The sequence below is a fragment of the Lepus europaeus genome, chromosome 9 (assembly GCF_033115175.1).
Source record: "Lepus europaeus isolate LE1 chromosome 9, mLepTim1.pri, whole genome shotgun sequence".
Taxonomy (NCBI): domain Eukaryota; kingdom Metazoa; phylum Chordata; class Mammalia; order Lagomorpha; family Leporidae; genus Lepus; species Lepus europaeus.
Window position 1 is genome coordinate 20,492,981 of NC_084835.1, and position 17,371 is coordinate 20,510,351.

The window sequence follows — 17,371 nt, forward strand, 5'->3', positions numbered from 1 at the left end:
TAGGTGTAGCTCCTGGCTCCTGGATTCAGGCTGGCCCAGTCCTGGCCTTTGCAGTCACTTGGGGGAGTGAACTAGTAGGTGGAAGTGCTTTCTAATTTTGCTTTTTCAAATAAATAAAAAATGCATCCTTAAACAATAAATATAGTAGATTTTAGGACTGTACTATAACAAGATATCAACTATTTCTTTAATAAATCTTTTATAAAATTGATCACATTTGTAAACAGTATTTTGGTTTAATCGGTCAAATAAAATGTCATCAAAATTAATTTCATGTCTTTCTTCCCACTTTAAAAAATGTGAGTGCTACAGAAACGAAAACTACGTACGTGGCTTGTGAGATCTTTCTGCTGGACAGTGCTGTTGTGGAGTTCAAGGTGCCGAGTCAGAGCTGCAAAACGCAAAGGGGAATTGTGCGCGGGCACTGCTGCAGGTGCCTCGCTTGCTCACCTTTAACGTGAAGTCCAGGTGGCAGCCCACACAGTCTCCGATCCAGTGGGCTTGCATGCCCTTAATTCCATACCATTCGGGAAGGTCTGCCAAGGCATCCTTCATAGCCTGAATGAAAGGACAGGGAAGCAGGTTAACGTAGGAAAAGCGGGGGGCACCAAAGGAGGCAGAGGAGGCCGCCCTCCCCGGCTGCACCGGCCAAGTCGTAGGCTGGGGACAGCCATGCTCGTCATGACTCCACTCACACAGCTGGGCCCCACCGGTCTCTCTCCTCTCCCTCCCTCAGAGGAGGGAAATCAACAAGGGGCGACCACAATTCCTATTCCTGGTGCTTGTGCTTAGTGCATTCTCTCCCACTGGCAAGAACTAAAGAGGACCTCAAGCCTATGAATTTGGAAACTCTATAAGCCATTCACGGGTGCTCTACAGCTCAACTACGTCACAAAGACAACATTACAGACGGCATCTCTGCACTTAAAAACCAAAGATTAAGAAGAGGCACTTAGCCTAGACTGCTATACTGCGGCCTCCACCATCAGGGTGCCTGGGTTGGATTCCTGGCTCTGGCTTCTGACTGTGGCTTTGCACTGATGCAGAGCCTGGGAGGCAGTGCCAACAGCTCAAGTATTGGGTTCCTGCCACCCAGTGCGAGGCCTGCACTGTGCGCTCAGCTCTTAGCTCTGGCCCTGGTTGTTGTGGGCCTTTAGAGAGTGAACCAGTAGATGGGAGTTCTCTCTCAAATAAATAAAAAGCAGAATAAAAAAATTTTTTTAAATACAAATAAGCTTAAGGGAAGCATAACATTAATCTGTGTAAACATTTGCTATTAAAATTAAATACTGATGTTCATCTTTAGCCTAAATTCCTATAAAAAGGAGGTTTCTCTATAAATTATTTTCTATGTCCTCATGCACATGTCGGCCCTTACTTGAAGACACCTTCCTTCAATAGATGAATGTAAAAGTAAACGCATATGTTTGTAATATGAAGAGTCCATCTCAAAAAAAACCTGTAATAGTATTAGAGTTAATGCAGGCAATAAAATGATGCATTGTTTGTGCAGTGGTCTGTAATTCATACAGTGACTTCACGCACATCTGCTTTTACATGCTCCCCACGGCAGCACATCTTCAGATGAGCAAACTTAGGTTGAGAGGTGTGCTGGCCCCTGCAAGGTCGTGGGAGATGAGGAGCCAGGATGAAAACCCAGACTCACCAGCAGCACTCTGCCAGCCATGCACAGACTTACTCTATTGTGTGATTAAAAACACAGAACAGAACTGTGCATTTCCTACATCTGTCAACCTATGCACACGGCTTGTTATGATTGTTCAACAAGCTACAGATTTATGTGATTACTTAACACCAAAATGAAACAAAAACTTACTGCCAAGTTTGGCACTGGGTGGGTCACGAGTCTTAATCCCACAATGCTCCTGATCTGAATTCAGATCAGCATGAGGAAATGTTGGCCTGTGATCTCTATGACAACTGCCAAGCAGGACCTGGCCCACAGCTTGCAACTGTGCCTTGTCCTGGCCAAATGTACATTAAATTCCCAGTTCCCCAGGCACCTAGCAAGGGGAGTAAAGCCCCTGTAGCACAGGTCCGAGTGCACTGCAGCACACCATCAAAGCACCAGGCACCTTTACATACTGCGCCTCATTTAATCTTCCCAACAGCAGAAGTCAAGCAGTAGCGTCTCCACCTCCCAGATGAAGAAAGGAACCTCACACACGTTCCCTAAGTCAGCCCCAGGCATGGTGGAACTGTGGAAGAGGACCGGAAGCAAGGTGTAGCCGAGTTCCTAAAGCATGTGCGGTCCTACACACCACCTGCAATCACTACTTTATTTTTTAATTTTTAAAGATTTCTTTATTTGAAAAGCAGAGATACAGAGATAGAAGGAGAGACACAGACTGAGCGAGATTTTCCATCTGCTGGTTCACTCCTCAAATGGCCTAACAGCCAGAGCTGGGCCGGTCCAAAGCCAGGAGCCAGGAGCCAGGAGCCAGGAGCCTCTAGTAGGATTCCCATGTGGGTGCAGGGATCCAAGCACTCGGGTCATCTTCTAATGCTTTCCCAGCACAACAGCAGGGAGCTGGATCAGAAGTGGAGCAGCTGGGACTTGAACTGGCACCCACATGGGACGTCAGAGTTGCAGGTGGCAGCTTTACCTGTTATGCCACAGCGCCCACCCTGCAATTACTACTTTCTAACCGCAGTACCTAAATTCCATCTTTCCCATATCCATATTTCAACTCATTTCAGCTTTTCACTCTCTAACTCAGAGGTACTGATGAGAGATCAGCCAACTTCCATTCCCATATTTATATTTTCCATTTTATTCCTGGGAGGAAGGCCCTGGTAGGCATAAGGCTGATGTCATCAAAATCCTCTTTATGGATGAGCACACACAGGCCCAGGGATGTTTAGCCATCTGCCCAAGATCACAGCTAACTGGAGCCAGACCAGAAACGCAGGTCTCCTCGTTATTATTTAGCCCTCATTCAACTATAGAAACCCTTAACCTAATGCCTTTCCCTGCAGTGACACTGTCAACTTTATTGCTTCGACTCCCTGGCACCTACAGGGGAGAACTCCGAGATGGGTGAGTGGCATGGCTTCACCGCCAGTGACGGAAGCTTGAAAGGGGACAGCCTTGCTACCGTGTCCTACACCTTCCCCATCGAAGCCACGGAGTGGAAGCATCACAGGCTCAGTACAGAGCTGGGTGACTGGGGGGACCCAGAGGCACAGGGCCAACTGGTTTAAATACCACCCGAGAATCCAGAGGCTGGGGGTACCAACAGCAGCAATGGCTTAACCAGAACACTTCTGGGGAAAGGTCTTGGCTGTGCCCGCCTTCTCCCCTCATTCCTGCCTCTGGATAGGTCTCCAGCCTTTCCATAGGCTTGTGGGAAAGCTGATCTTCTGGTGAATTCCTTTTGGCTTAAGTCAACCAGTGTAACTTTATGCTGTGGTGCCATCTTATCTGTGGCACCCACTATGCCAGGGTTGCCATCTTAGGCTCTGGCCCCCGTCACCACCTTGTACAGTAAGCTTTGGTCCTAAGCCCAATGACCCAACCACAAGTGTCAGCTCCACCCCCACCCTAATGGGATTTGCTGCTCCCACCTCCCTTCCCCCTGCAAAGGTATAACAGGACCTGCTTCCCACACACATGCTCGTTCTCTCTCTCTCTTCCTCTCTCTCTCTCACCCCCCTGTCAATAAACCCTTTCTCTTAACTTCTGTGTTTGGTGTTTTGTGGAGGCCTTACACCATCAATGGACTGTAGAAGCGTCAATATCTTGATATCTACATACTGCTTTATAGCAAAAGCATAAAAACTAGAATGTATCAATATAGTAATATGTGCACAAACAATCTGTGGATAAAGTCATACACTCTGGAGTATTTTCAATATTCTGGAGCAACTTAAATGTCGAGAGTGTAGCGGGTAAAGCCTCTGCCTGGGATGCCAGCATCCCATATGGGTGCCGGTTCCAGTCCTGGCTGCTTCACTTCTGATCCAGCTCCTCTGCCACCCACACCAGAGGAAGCTTCTGGCTCTTGGCTTTGGCCTGGCCCAGCTCCAGCTGTTGTGACCAGCTGGAGAGTGAACCACTGAGGGAAGATCTGTCTCTGTCTTGCCTTCTCTCTCTGTTAACTCTGAACTTCCAAATAAATCAATTAACCTTTAAAAAAAGTCTTAAAAAATAAATGTCCATTACACACTGAACTAGAACTCGGTAAACCCTGTAGATAACCCACGGCTCTTCCTCTCTGGTGACCAATGAGATTCTACGTAACTTGTAAGCAAGCCCATTGTGTTTTCCAGGATCTCATGCGTGGCTCCATGACTGGCTCCATCTCTCACTGCGCTCTCCCCCGCCACAGGAGACCTGGAGCTGGCTGGGTCAATACTGGCGATCCCTGCATGACCAAGCCACTGACAACAAGAGTCCTCCTGGGTTTTACTTTTTTTCTCCTAGATTGAATTGTCAAGTCTGGAAAAATTCTGATGGAGGTGCTTTTCCTAAAACATTCAGCTGTCAATCAGGACAAAAGAGGGAACCTAGAAGTGGAATGTGAATGTTTTCATATGCTAATTCCGAAAGATGCCTGCTGAAACCCTAACCAAGTCAGCCACCACTGATACTGTTAAAAATCAGCCAAACGAAATCAACATCTTGAACAACCCAGCAAGCCCTTGACGGACCGGCTGTGAGACAAACACGGCACTCGTGTGGGCTTCGATGAGCAGGGCCTAAGGGGGCACCTCGCCCAGCGGCAGCCTACACCCTGACACCATCCTAGGCTCCAGCCCCCACCTCCAATGCTGGAAGCCAGGTGACCACATGGCCCAACCACTGGTGTCAGCTCCACCCTCATCCTAACGGGATTCGCTACTCCTACTTCCCTGGCCACCCCACGGCAAAGTTTTAAAAGGACCTCCCTCCCTCTGTCCGTCAGTCTCCCCCCCCCACCCCCCCACCTTCATCTGCTGACCTCTGTCTCTCACACTTTCCTTCTCCCTCTTTTCCTTCTTTGCCCATTCCCTCCAGTCTGTCGGGTTTCCCCCAATAAACTCTTCCCCTTACGCCGGTGTCTGGTGGCCTTACAGACGGTGCTACAACTGTTCACGCTGGGAGCTCCTTCTGTGGGCTTGCTGTGGTGGAGACTCTGGGTTTCCCTTTGTTTTGGGGCCACAGTTACAGGGACAGCAATGGTACTGCCGCATTTCCCGTCTTTACATTTGTCAGGCACTGTTGGCAGTGCCCATCCTCCGCACCCTGGCCCGCCTCTATTTATAGAAATCCCACTGGCTCACAGACGCCAAACTGGGAGAAAGGGCAGGGTTCTTACACTTAGGAAGTGTTGTGAGGGCTTGGTGCTTGGCGCACTGGTTAAAAATGCCGCTGAGGATGCCTGTCTCCTACGCCATCAGACTGCTCAGGTTCAATTCCTGCTTCCTGCCAGTGCACCAGTGAGAGGCGGCAGATAACAGCTCAAGCACTTGGATCCCAGGAACCCACACAGGAAACCTAGAGTGAGTTCTGGGCTCTGGCTTTGGCCCAGTCCAGTCTTGGCTGTTATGGGCATTTGGGATGTAAAATAGCAAATGGAAGATCTCGCTCCCTCTCTGTCTGCCTTTCAAATCAAGTGAAAATAATTAAATGAAAAATTAAAAACAACTTAAAAGTGCTGTGACGTCCCCTTTGAAACTGAATCGAGGAACCCAGAATAAGGAAGTTGAAAGATGCTCTTTTCTCCCCTTCAGCCCCTCCCCAAATGCCCAAGGCCTGGGCACAATTGGGAAACCATTCATTTACTCAGCTCCCCTTGTCTAACAAATGAACAATAAAATGGGGCTGGAGGTCATGTGGTTTCCCTACACTCCCTCAGCCAGGCAGCCGCAGAGCCCACAGCCTTCCAGAGCTGGCAGCCCTGAATGCATCCTGCTGGGGCTTCAGATCCCTCTAGGAAAACTGAACAGAAGACAACTTCCAGGCAAAAAACTGAAATTAACAATAACGTGGACAGGCTTCTCATTCCGATTTTACACAGTATTTAAAACTCCCACGTGAAATAAAATGAGAGCTTTCCTATGGCCACCATGAGACGCATGTGCAAGCACTGTGGCTACTAAGGGGCCCTGTGACCGTTTTCTCGGGGTAGGGCTGAAAGGGCAGCTGCTGCGCTCCTCAGGGAGGACGTGCAGAACACAGCCGTCCACGGGTGCCGGGAATCTCAGAACAAGAACCAGGAAGAGATGGGTGGAGGCACCAGCAGTCACAAAGGCTTCTGATGTAAGACAAATCAGGACTAAGAGAAAAGTTATGGGGCCACCACTGTGGTGTAGTGGGCCAAGCCTCTGCCTGCGGCGCCTGTGTCCCACATGGGCACCGGTTTGTGGGTTTGTGTCCCGGCTGCTCCTCTTCCAATCCAGCTCTCTGCTATGGCCTGGGAAAGCAGTGGAAGATGGTCCAAGTCCTTGGGCCCCTGCACCCGCGTGGGAGACCCAGAAGAAGCTCCTGGCTCCTGGCTTGGGATGGGCCCAGCTCCAGCCATTGTGAACCAGAGGATACCATTCTCTCTGTCTCTCCCTCTGTCTGTAACTCTACTTCTCAAATAAATAAATTAGGAAAAAAAGAGAGAGAGAGAGAGAGAGAGAGAGAGAGAGAGAGAGAGAGAGAAAGATTAAACCTAAAAGGCTGGGGATAAAAAGGGGATTAAGCGTAACACGGCTAATCCGACTCTCTTTTCAAAGGAGGAGAAATAATGCTAGTGATAAATCCATACTTTCTGAGAGAGGAAGCGTGTAAGCTAAAGCATTAAGAATAATGTGTGGAGCCTGGCGCTGCGGTGTAGCGGGTAAAGCCGCCACCTGCAGTGCCGGCATCCCATATGGGTGCCGGTTCAGGTCCTGGCTGCTCCACCTTCCATCTAGCTCTCTGCTATGGCCTGGGAAAGCAGTACAAGATGGCCCAATTCCTTAGGCCCCTGAATCTGTGTGGGAGACCTGGAAGAAGTTCCTGGCTTCTGGCTTTGGATTGGCCTAGCTCTGGCTGTTGTAGCCATTTGGAGAAGGAACCAGTGTTTGGAAGACCTCTCTCTCTTTCTCTGCCTCTGCCTCTCTGTAAACTCTGTCTTTCAAATAAACAAATAGTCTTAAAAACAAAAAAAGAACAAGGTGTGACATGACCACGTAAGAATTCTAGCAGTGGCTTAGAAAACTCAGGTAAAAACAGCTTAGGCAAATGGAAAAGTACATAATGTGTAAAATAAATGGATTTACTAGCTACGAAGGGGAGAGGTGAGAAGCAAGAATCTCTGGAGCTGGACACAGATCTGAGACAGAATGACAGTGATGAGTTTAACTCCAACATCTCATTAAAACAGGTAATTTTTAAAAGTTTGGCAATTAGCATACTTCTGAATCAATGTGATTTGATTAGCAATTATTTTTGAATTATAATTTATATCTGCTTCTCTCTCTCTCTCTCTTTTTTTTTTTTTTTATTTTGACAGGCAGAGTTATAGACAGAGAGAGAGACAGAGAGAAAGGTCTTTCCTTCCGTTGGTTCACCCCTCAAATGGCCGCTATGGCGGGCACCGCGCCAGCCCAAAGCCAGGAGCCAGGCACCTCCTCCTGGTCTCCCATGCGGGTGCAGGGCCCAGGCACCTGGGCCATCCTCCACTGCCTTCCCAGGCCACAGCAGAGAGCTAGACTGGAAGAGGAGCAACCGAGACTAGAACCCGGTGCCCATATGGGATGCTGGCGCCGCAGGCAGAGGATTAGCCAAGGGAGCCACGGCACCGGCCCCTATATCTGCCTCTCTAAAACTTATTCTTGCTGCCTAGAGTTATTCCCCTCCCATTTCATCCAAACCACTTCAGAGACACAGTAGACATTAAGTTCTAACAGCAGAAAGTCAATTTGTAAGGAGGCAAGACGTTTAGAAATCTAGAGAACATTCTAGAAGAGTAAGCTTTTCTTATATCTTAAGGCCCCTTTGACTACAGGGAGTCTTCAGAAAATTTGTGGAAACACATATTACGAAAAAAACTATTCATTGATTTTAAGGTTTTTTACACCAAAACAGACATCTTTTAATCCCATTTCCAAGAACTTTTTGAAGTACCATCATGCACCGAAAAACCACTCTGGCACGATGTCTACCCAGTCTGAATTCAGAACGGACACAATAAAGCCTCCCTCTGAGAGCCCTACTGTAACCTCTCTCTGATGCGGGATATGTATTTCAGGCCAAATCCACGTGTAGGGGGCGGTTCCACACAAACCGGTTATTCACAAATCAGCCTCAGCTCTCCCGGAGGCGCTGTTAACCCAGCAGGGCAATAACCAGTCCCTGCGGGTGCACGGGAACTGGGGTGAGAGCTGAAGGGGCTCCGAGCAGCCCGGGCAGCCCCCCGGTGGTCATCTCAGGGCTGGCTTGCCAACAGCGGCCCACGAGGCGGCTTTCTGGGTGGGACCCTTAGGGAACGTCTTGGGGTCTCCGTTTGCGGGGGCCCACATGCACGCGCTATGGGGAAGGTGGCAGCATCTGGGCTCACCTCTTCTTTTCCCGAAGTCCATATGTTAACTCAGGCCACGCTTACCAACCTTTCCCCCTCTCCTGCCTCTTCAGCGGCTAATGGCTCTGCTCCCACTGACTCCCGAGGGATGGAGACTTCATGTCTGAAGTGTCACCACCCTTTGTCACCAGGCCCTGGGTCAGACTGCCTGTGACTCACCTGCATCACTCAGGGCAGGGGGGTGGTAGTCAGGGTGGGAATTAAACACCCACAACGTGAGAATCTTCCCCGGCCCAACCTGTAGCACCGGGCTTTCTTTTCCTGCAACAGCGGTCTTGTTCCTGGGGTCTTGGGGGCAGGACTGAAAGCTTTTATTGTCTCATTGTGGAAAACAAAATGGGGGCTGCCTCCCAGGGGACACTCTGCCCGATTACCCGCAGCGCAGCTGGAAGCCTGCTATGAATTTAGAAACTGCTCCCACAGGAGATGAGCCCTTTCTGAGACCCGCGGGTCTGACGACGTGCAAATATACGAAAACATAAGCCTGATGGCACAGTTTTATCTTATCAAAATGATAATCATCTTACAGAAAATATGGGAAGGTCAGAGGAACAAAGAAAAATGACAATTACAATCAACTCGCGTACCCAGGGAGACGCCTTTTAATATTCTGCCCTCTAGGCTGTCTGCCAGGGACTCCACCACCCACATCCCCCACCAACTCTGAAACCGGGATATGTGTTCCCTTCAACGATGTCTTCCCACCGGCTGCCAGCACCTTCCTCTCGCAGTGGAGCACTGACTTCGACACTGCTCGTGTTAGCCCTGAGAAGATGTGGACTGGGCGTGTGTGCTGCCGTCCGTGTTTTCACAGAGCTGAGACAGCGCTGCCAACATACCCTTTTCAAACCACTCGAGCTCGCTGTGCCCTGAGTTCTCATCTGGCTACAGCTCCGGGAAGGACCGGCTCTCCATCTCGAGTAAATGTGACACGTGGGCGTTAGCCACCCTGGCACAGTGCACACTCACAGCGAGGAACAGGAGGACACCGGAAAACGGTCCCTTTTGGCGAGAAGACACTTGCTTTCGGGAAAAATCTGTCACTTCATGTGCCCCTGCGAATGACTGCCCGCCGATCTCCAGACAGCCGGGCTCGGAAAGCCCTGCGGTGTGGACGGGGAGCTGCAGTGCATGGATGCCACGCACGACCCAGCTCACCCAAACAAGGACAAGCACGAACGAGCGAACCTCCAAGCACCCCTTTCCGTTACCACCCATCTGAGCCCGTCTCTGCCCGCTGCGTCTCCTGACTGCTTTCCTGTACCACTGCCCACGGCCCGCACGCGCCACTCGGAACCGCCCTGTCGGGGAACTCGCTCCAGCAGCAGGTGGTAACAATGCAGGGCTGGGACAGAGGAGACCCCAGCTGCGTCCTGGCTCCTTCCTGGACTTGGGGCACTCAGCTGTGCCATGGAGTGTGGGCTGGGTGGGGAGATGGGACAGGCACCCCAGGAGGGCAGCGCGCCCCTTGGGGAGGGCCGGGCAGGGCCGCAGGTGGGGCTGCCTGGAACACAGTAACGCCGTCCCCTTGCTTCCCTAGCTGTGCAGACCTCACAATGGTTTAGTAGTTGTCAGCAGCGGCACGGGCAGAGAGGAGAGTTTGTTTGCTGCTCCATTTTTCAGATCAGGGCAGGGATTAAAAACCAAGGGGATCCTGAGCTAAACATTGTCTCGGATGTCCTCTCCTGTTAAACTGAGTGGGTTACACCTCTGCCTGCGATGCCAGCGTCCCACATGACCTTCGGTTTGAGTCCCAGCTTCTCCACTTCCGGTCCAGCTCCCTGCTGACGCGCCTGAGAAAGCAGTAGCAGACGGCCCAACTCCATGGGCCCCTGCACCCATGCGGGAGACCCCAGCCTGAAGCTCCGGGCTGACTTTGGCCTGGCCCAGCTCCAGCCGTTGTGGCCACATGGGGCGTGAACCGGCGGATGGAAGATCTCTCTCTCTCTCTCTCTCTCACTCTTTCAAACAAAATAAACAAATCTTTTTTTTTTTTTTAATGCAATTGACTCCCTAAGCTACGAGGGGTCATGGGGGCAGTCACCAACCACCAACCCTGAGGAGCAAACTCTGAGACTCCTCAGCCAGGGCCTGAGAGATCTTTATGGTCCCGAGGAGTCTCGGCTACCACAGTCACGACCCGGAGGACCTGGCCGAGAGCTGAGAGGCTCCTTAGAGCAGTAGCAGCGTTTGGTCGTGCTCAGGCTGAGCGTGTACGTCACGGCCAGCAGATGACAAGAAGGATGCTGCTCAGCTGTGCCTTCCACTTTCCCTTCCCAGTAGGCCCTTCCATCTCGGACACAAGAACCGAACAAAAACAGACACTCTCCTGCCTGCAGAGCACGCGAGTGGGTGTGGCAGGGCTCCTCTCGGTTCTCACTGTGCCCCCTCTGCCACCATCTACACTGTGTGCACACGTCCTCGTCACCACCGCTCCCTCACCAACCCTCCGGCTGAGCTTCCGGAAAAGCACGAGGCCACACAGGCGCCACACTGGATGGGCACTCCCTGGAGCTGCCTGCGAAGCCGACTTCTGTCCTGGGGCTGAGTACAGGAGCAGGAAGCTCACGTCCCCGACTGTCTCCTTGGAAACAGGAGCCTCGGTGTCTCTTATCTGTGTTCTTAGTGCCTGAGCCAGGGTCTGGCCAGGCCCTCGGTACCATCTGGGGAAAGAAGGAAGAGATGCAGACCGCGAGGGGAGCAGCAGAGGCTGCCGTGTGCCGGTGCGATCCCTCGGACCTGAATCCCAGCGCTGCTGCCTGGCACCAGCGGGAGCCTCAGCTTCCCCTGTCAGTACAACGGGGGTAACCGCAGTCCCAACAGCCATGTTGTGACCATGACGCACTCTTACCCAGCAGATCGTCAAGCTCAGTGGACTTTACCACCTGTCCATCTCAACACAACCTACTCACTTGTCCCTCCTACTGCCGTCCAAGTCCAAGTTCTAGCCTGTCTCTTGGCACCCCTTCCTCTTGCCACAGATCTGACCACTGCGGCCTCTCCCTTAGGCTCTGTGAATGGCTTCCTGTGGGCCCCAGGGTAACGTCCAAACTCCCTAAGACCTAGAAGGCGTCGCCTGATCCAGCCCCACCTGGAGTCGCCCTGCTCGCACTCCTCGTTTAAGCAGCAGTGTCCCTCTCCCTGCCGCTCAGGCTCGTCTCTGTTTCAGGGCCACCACATACGACGTTCCCTGCAGGGTGAGCGGGTGGAGAGAGACGCTTCTGTCCAGGTTCACGGACTGCCTAAACCTTACTGATCCCTCTGCAGCTCCAACAGTACATTTTTCATTTCAGACACTGTACCTTTGCATTATAGATTTCTAACTGGTTCATTTTTTCTAAACATATTTTTAAAGATTTATTTTTATTTATTTGAAAGGCAGAGTTACAGAGAGAGGAGAGAGACAAGAGACAGAGACAGAGATCAATCTTCCATCAGCTGTTTCACTCTTCAAATGGCCACAATGTCCGGGGCTGAGCTGGGCTGAAGCCAGGAAACCGGAACTCCATCCAGATCTCCCATGGGAGTGCAGGGGCTCAAGCACTTGGGACATCTTCTACTGCTTTCCCAGGCACAATAGCAGGGAGCCGGATCAGAAATGGAGCAGCCAGGACTGGAATAGGCACGTGTCATAGGCAGCAGCTTAACCTGCTATGCCACAGTGCTGGCCCTGGTTCATCTTAAAGTTTCCACTTTTTCGTGAGATTCCTCCTGTGTCTGCCCACTGTGGCCATCTTTCCTTCAAGTCCCATACCACTGATACAACAAACGCCTTTGATTTTACCTACTAATTCCAACATCCAGCTGATTTCACGGTCTATTTCTTTCTTTTTGCCTTTTTTTTTTTTTTTTTTTTTTTTTAAGGGAAAGGATTTATTGGGGGAAACCCGACAGACCGGAAGAAAGAGGCAAAAAAGGAAAAGGGGGGGAGTGTAAGAGAGGGATCAAGAGAGAAGGAGAGAGAGATCGAGAAAGGGAGAGATAGAGACTGAGAGGGAGAGAGATCAGGAGACAGAGAGAAAGAGCTCTTTACAGTCTATTTCTACTGGGGTGCTTTTTACTTTCCTTGATTATGGATCACAATTTCCTGCTCCTTAGCAGGTCTAGTAATTTTTATTATATGTTGGACATTGCGGATGAACCCTTGTAGGGAGTCTGGATTATGCTGTCTCAGCAAGTTCCCTTTTCATCTCCTGGGGCTGCTTTTATTTTTATGAAGATGAGCCCAGGCAGATTTTGTCCTCCGTCCCAGGGTATCACCCTTCCCTCCAACCCACAGCCTTTTTGGGGTCTCAACTGCATACTCTGGCTGGATCCCACCTCCAAGGCCTCCCAATACTGTGTAGCCCCCTGGTGTTCTGTTCTCTTCTCAGTCCATGGCGCCATGGAGTCCTGCTCTCCCTCTTACCCTGATTCTCACAGCAAACCAACTGGCGACCTCCCGAGACAGCTTTTCCAATAATTCAGCACAGGAGTTCAGCAAGAGGATCACCATGGTAACTAGCCATTTCTGATGAACAGATGAAAATTCACAGCTGACAATTTAAAGAATAAAACCCCTCACTTAGGTGATTACATTTCCAACTAGAAGCAGAGGTCAAAACAAAAAGGCTAATTAGGCGGCCTTTCCAACAATGCCCATTGTGGAACCATCTGACGGGTCCATGAGGTGACCTGGCATCCCGCCCAGTAATGCAGTGGGCCCCAACTGTCAGTGGTTAGTGGCTCCCACGCTGGGGAAGGTACAGGAAGCAACAGCCTCGGCTCTACTCTTCTAGGTCTCCAATGTGACCGTGCTTAAAAGGAACAAGGCACCGTGCTACCCAGTTCTAATGAGCACTTTCCACACGCCAGTCTCTGCTGCGTTCTGCCTAACTCGTAATGGGGAAACAGCCCTGTGTGAGGCAGGTGTTCTGAGCAGGAAAACTGGGGGCTGCTCTTCTGCACAGCATCCGGACCGCGAGCTGGAGTGCTGCTGTCCTAAGTCAGCGAAGTTGTAGTGGCCACAGGGTACTTAGAGCTTTGCGCTTTTCTTTGCACACGAGAACAGCAGGACTGGCTCTGACCCAAAGTCCACTTCTGACCAGTACCCCCTCTCTGACACAGGAACCACGGGCTACCAAGGAAAAGCACAACTATCTTATGGGGACTGTTTGGGGGAAGAAAAACCTTTTCAGACACGCTGTTTGTGTCCTGTCTTGTGTATGCGTAAGAACAGAGGTCATGTACCCGACAGGCGACACACACTGATCCGCTCTGATCCTTTCTTTGTGGAGTTTTAGCAGGTGGCCCCTCTGTGTCAGCATCCTGAAACTTGGGAGGCTGAACAGAGTGGCGCCAGGAGACACAGAACTGATGGCCTCGCCCAGGCTACGGGCAATGTCAAAGGCGAGCCCCTGCTGTCCGCACTCGGCTTCACCTTGCATCTCTGAACTCAGACAGCGCTGGAAGGCACGTAAGGATCGCCTGGTCCACACCGCTCATTTCACTGGTGAACAAATGCGGGCCAGGTCCGTCTCAATGATAGTCACGGGCAAAAGGAGACTCGGAAGCTACAGCTCTGGCTCCTGGCAACTCCAGCCTTCCTGCCCAGGGACCAGCTGCCTCTTCACTCCGGTTACATTAGCTTCTCGGACCCTCTGAAAGGTCCACCTGCCGTGCGGGAGGTTCTATCAGAACTGCACAGAGGAAGACACCAAGACGCTTTTCCCTTTTTGGCTAGCCAGTAACTGATGCAGTTACGCTGTTGCTGCTGTTTCTAACCTTCTGTCGCATGGAGCTGAACAGGGCAGGCTGTGGGCTCCATTCACCTGCAGGTATTGTTTCTGACTCGCCACTGAACCCCACCACCCTCTGAGTGAGTGATGCTGAGGCTCGTCCGATTCCTGTCTGCCCCACCACAACTCCGAGAGCCATCTATCTCAGAGCTTACTAGCCCCCCTCCTGTCCAGGGAGGTTCTCCAATGTCCACGAGACCTCGGCGCTGTCTGCCAACACGGAAGGCTTTACCTGGCAAGCCTCCAGGCCAACACTCACCTTCGCATAAGCAGTTGTTCTAATAAACCACTGTCGGAGGTACTTCTGTTCCACCTTTGCCCCGGAACGCCACGAACAGCCGTGTTCATCCACCTGCTCGTTGGCAAGCACCGTTTGGTCCACTGGGTCCCAGTTAACCAAGGCCTGTAAGGATTCACAGAAGAAAGTGATGCAACGTGGTGCGAACCTTCATAGGATCATTCTGACCTTCCTGGTCGTGACAGGGTCTGCAAATGCGACAGCTCTGCTCTCCAACGTGGGGGCGGCTCTTGGGGTATTGCTGCGTCAGGAAGCCATTAGCGAGCTATGAAGGGGACCAATGAACCGTCCGCACCCTCCCCTTCATCTTCTCTCAGGAAGGAAGCCTCGGAGCTCGTGTCTACCAACGCTGGCATCGTCTTGCACAAAAGGATGAAGGTGCAGGACTGGGCATTTCAGTAAAGAGAGGAGAAGAGGAAGAAGAGGGTGCCCTGCCCCAAACTAGGCAGAATGAAACTATTGTGGGGGAAATAAATACATTAATTTTAATTAAGCTGCTAATATTTAGTGATTACCATGTGCTTCTGGTTGTGCTAACTGGCTAACATGGGCTTTTCTGACCCTCACCACAACCTCTGAGTAAGTACATTATCACCGCCACACTGCAAATAAGGAAGCCGAGGATCGGAGAAAATGAGTGACTTTTCTGGGGTCGCAGTCAATGAGTGGCAGAGACAGAGAAGGAAATCAAGTTTCTAGAAACTCAGGGTTCTAAAACGTCCACTTAAATGAAGGTGTACAATGTGTGGAGTAATGTGGATAAATCCTGAGTGAACAGCTCAATGCACCTTTGCAAAGGTGGACAATGGTGTAGCCATCACTCGTCAAGACGCAGAACACGCCCAGCACCAGGGACAATCCTGCCATGCCTCCTGCCAATCAATGCTGCCCCGGAACAGTGACTACCGTCCAGAGCTCTGTCTCCAGAGGTGACTCTGGCTGACAGAACACAAAGTCTTAACTGTTAAGAAGCTTCTTGCTTTAGGGTTCTAGTTTCTGTCTTCATGTAATGAAACACTGCTGCCTTCTATACTGGCTCGTATAGGACAGGTCCTGCTTTGTACAGAGAAGGCAATCAGCGCATGTGTTTGAGTACTGAACTATCCTAACTTGACACATGTTAATTTTATTTCTTTTTCAATTTCTCAAGCACAGATACTGAATTTTTTGTTTTTGTTGTGTTTTAAATATTTATTTATTTGAAAAGCACAACTACAGAGAGAGAGAGAGAGAGAGAGAGAGAGAGAATCTTCTATCCATGGTTATACTCCCCAGATGGCTGCAATGGGTGGAGCTGGGCCAGACAGAAGCCAGGATCCAGGAGCTTCTTCCGGGTCTCCCACTTGGGTGTAGGGGCCCAAGGACTTGGGCCATCTTCTACTGCTTTCCCAGGCGACTAACAGGGAGCTGGATCAGAAGAGGAGCAGCTAAGACTTGAACTGATGCCCATATGGGATGCTGGCACCACAGGTAGCAGCTTTATCTGCTATGCCACAGCTTTGGCACCGATCCACAGTGATTCTAGTAAGAGAGTGTGCTAACAATGATTGCCCACTTACCCCTCTAGACTCTGTTTCCATCTAGTTCTGGAAGAGGAAACTGAGGTCTGGGACTGCATTAACTTGGATCCTTGCTTTCTGGAGGGGTTCAAGCAAGGAGAAGGATGCTGTCTCCTGGGGGCTGGACCATGGGCTGGCAGTACCGCATGCCTGTGGCGAAGGCCCAGCCCCACTGGCCAGGCCCCTCCTGCTGCCACAGCTCCAGCCCTCCCAGGCCCCAGTAACTGCTCCCTGACGTTCTCCCTTGAGCCCACGGGTAGATGGAAAAGGCTTCCTTCCCCTGACAGCGCCAGGTGCTGCCTGCCCCTTCTGAGTGCCCGGACCTTGGCACAGCAGTCTCTTTATTGCAGTTTCTTTAATGATTCCATTCAGGTGTGCCCTCAATTTCTGCTGGGACCCAGGCAGCTCTAGGAGCACGGCTAACAATGTGGCCATGATTTTACAGCTAAAGTACTGTACCGTGGAGGAATGTCCTGACGTCCAGAGAAAGGTGGGAAAGATGTGCACAGGATAATCTGTGCCTTCTAAACCAGGGTGTCCCTGAAGTCTTCAGCTTATAGATACACACAGCCAAAACAGGGAGCCACAGGACCCAGACCTGAAGGCTTCAGGCTGGCAAACCACAGGTGCTTCCACCACTATGATCACTGCACAGGAGGGTGCCACGTTACACAGCAGGCAACAAAAAAGGGCACACAAAACCTCCAAAAAAATACACAGTTAACACACACCCAACTACAGCTGCACACAATTTAAAGGAAAAGGAGAAAAGAATAGCCCCATACCTATCTTCCCACCACTGCCTCCCAGCCCCCGCAAACCTCGGCGCCCACGGAAGAAACAAACGCACGGTACTCTAGGCAGCAAAAGCAAACCCTGCTTTACTTCCTTACCAACGTTTCCCACGCGGCCCGGCATCGCTCGGGCTCTGGGTCACAAAATGCAATGAGGAAGATGTGCTTCCAGGAGGGTGACGTGTCTTAAATCCTAAGTGTTGAATGGAAGACAGAAGCCACACAGGAAAGCAATCTTTGCCCCAATAAAGACCTGGGGGGAGGAGGGAAACACTGGAGGACGTAGCGTCTCAGATGGAAAAGCCATCGTGAGAGTGGACAAGCATGGCGCTTCCCAGGGCCACCACCCTCAGCCCCACGCTCAGAGCTGTAGATGGGGCTCAGATCT

At 51.1% G+C, this 17,371-nt stretch overlaps 1 protein-coding gene across 3 annotated transcripts in view; it reads right to left on the reverse strand.

Moving 5' to 3' along the window:
- The window catches only part of LARS2 (leucyl-tRNA synthetase 2, mitochondrial), a 175,462-nt gene that overhangs the window by 68,768 nt on the left and 89,323 nt on the right, over nucleotides 1–17,371 (reverse strand). For all 3 annotated transcript variants that reach the window (XM_062200680.1, XM_062200678.1, XM_062200679.1), the window contains exons 7-8: nucleotides 14,592–14,735; nucleotides 451–558 (exon numbers count right to left, since the gene is read on the reverse strand). In XM_062200680.1, coding sequence (XP_062056664.1) covers nucleotides 451–558; nucleotides 14,592–14,735 — 252 coding nt within the window. The remainder of the gene's footprint in view (nucleotides 1–450; nucleotides 559–14,591; nucleotides 14,736–17,371) is intronic.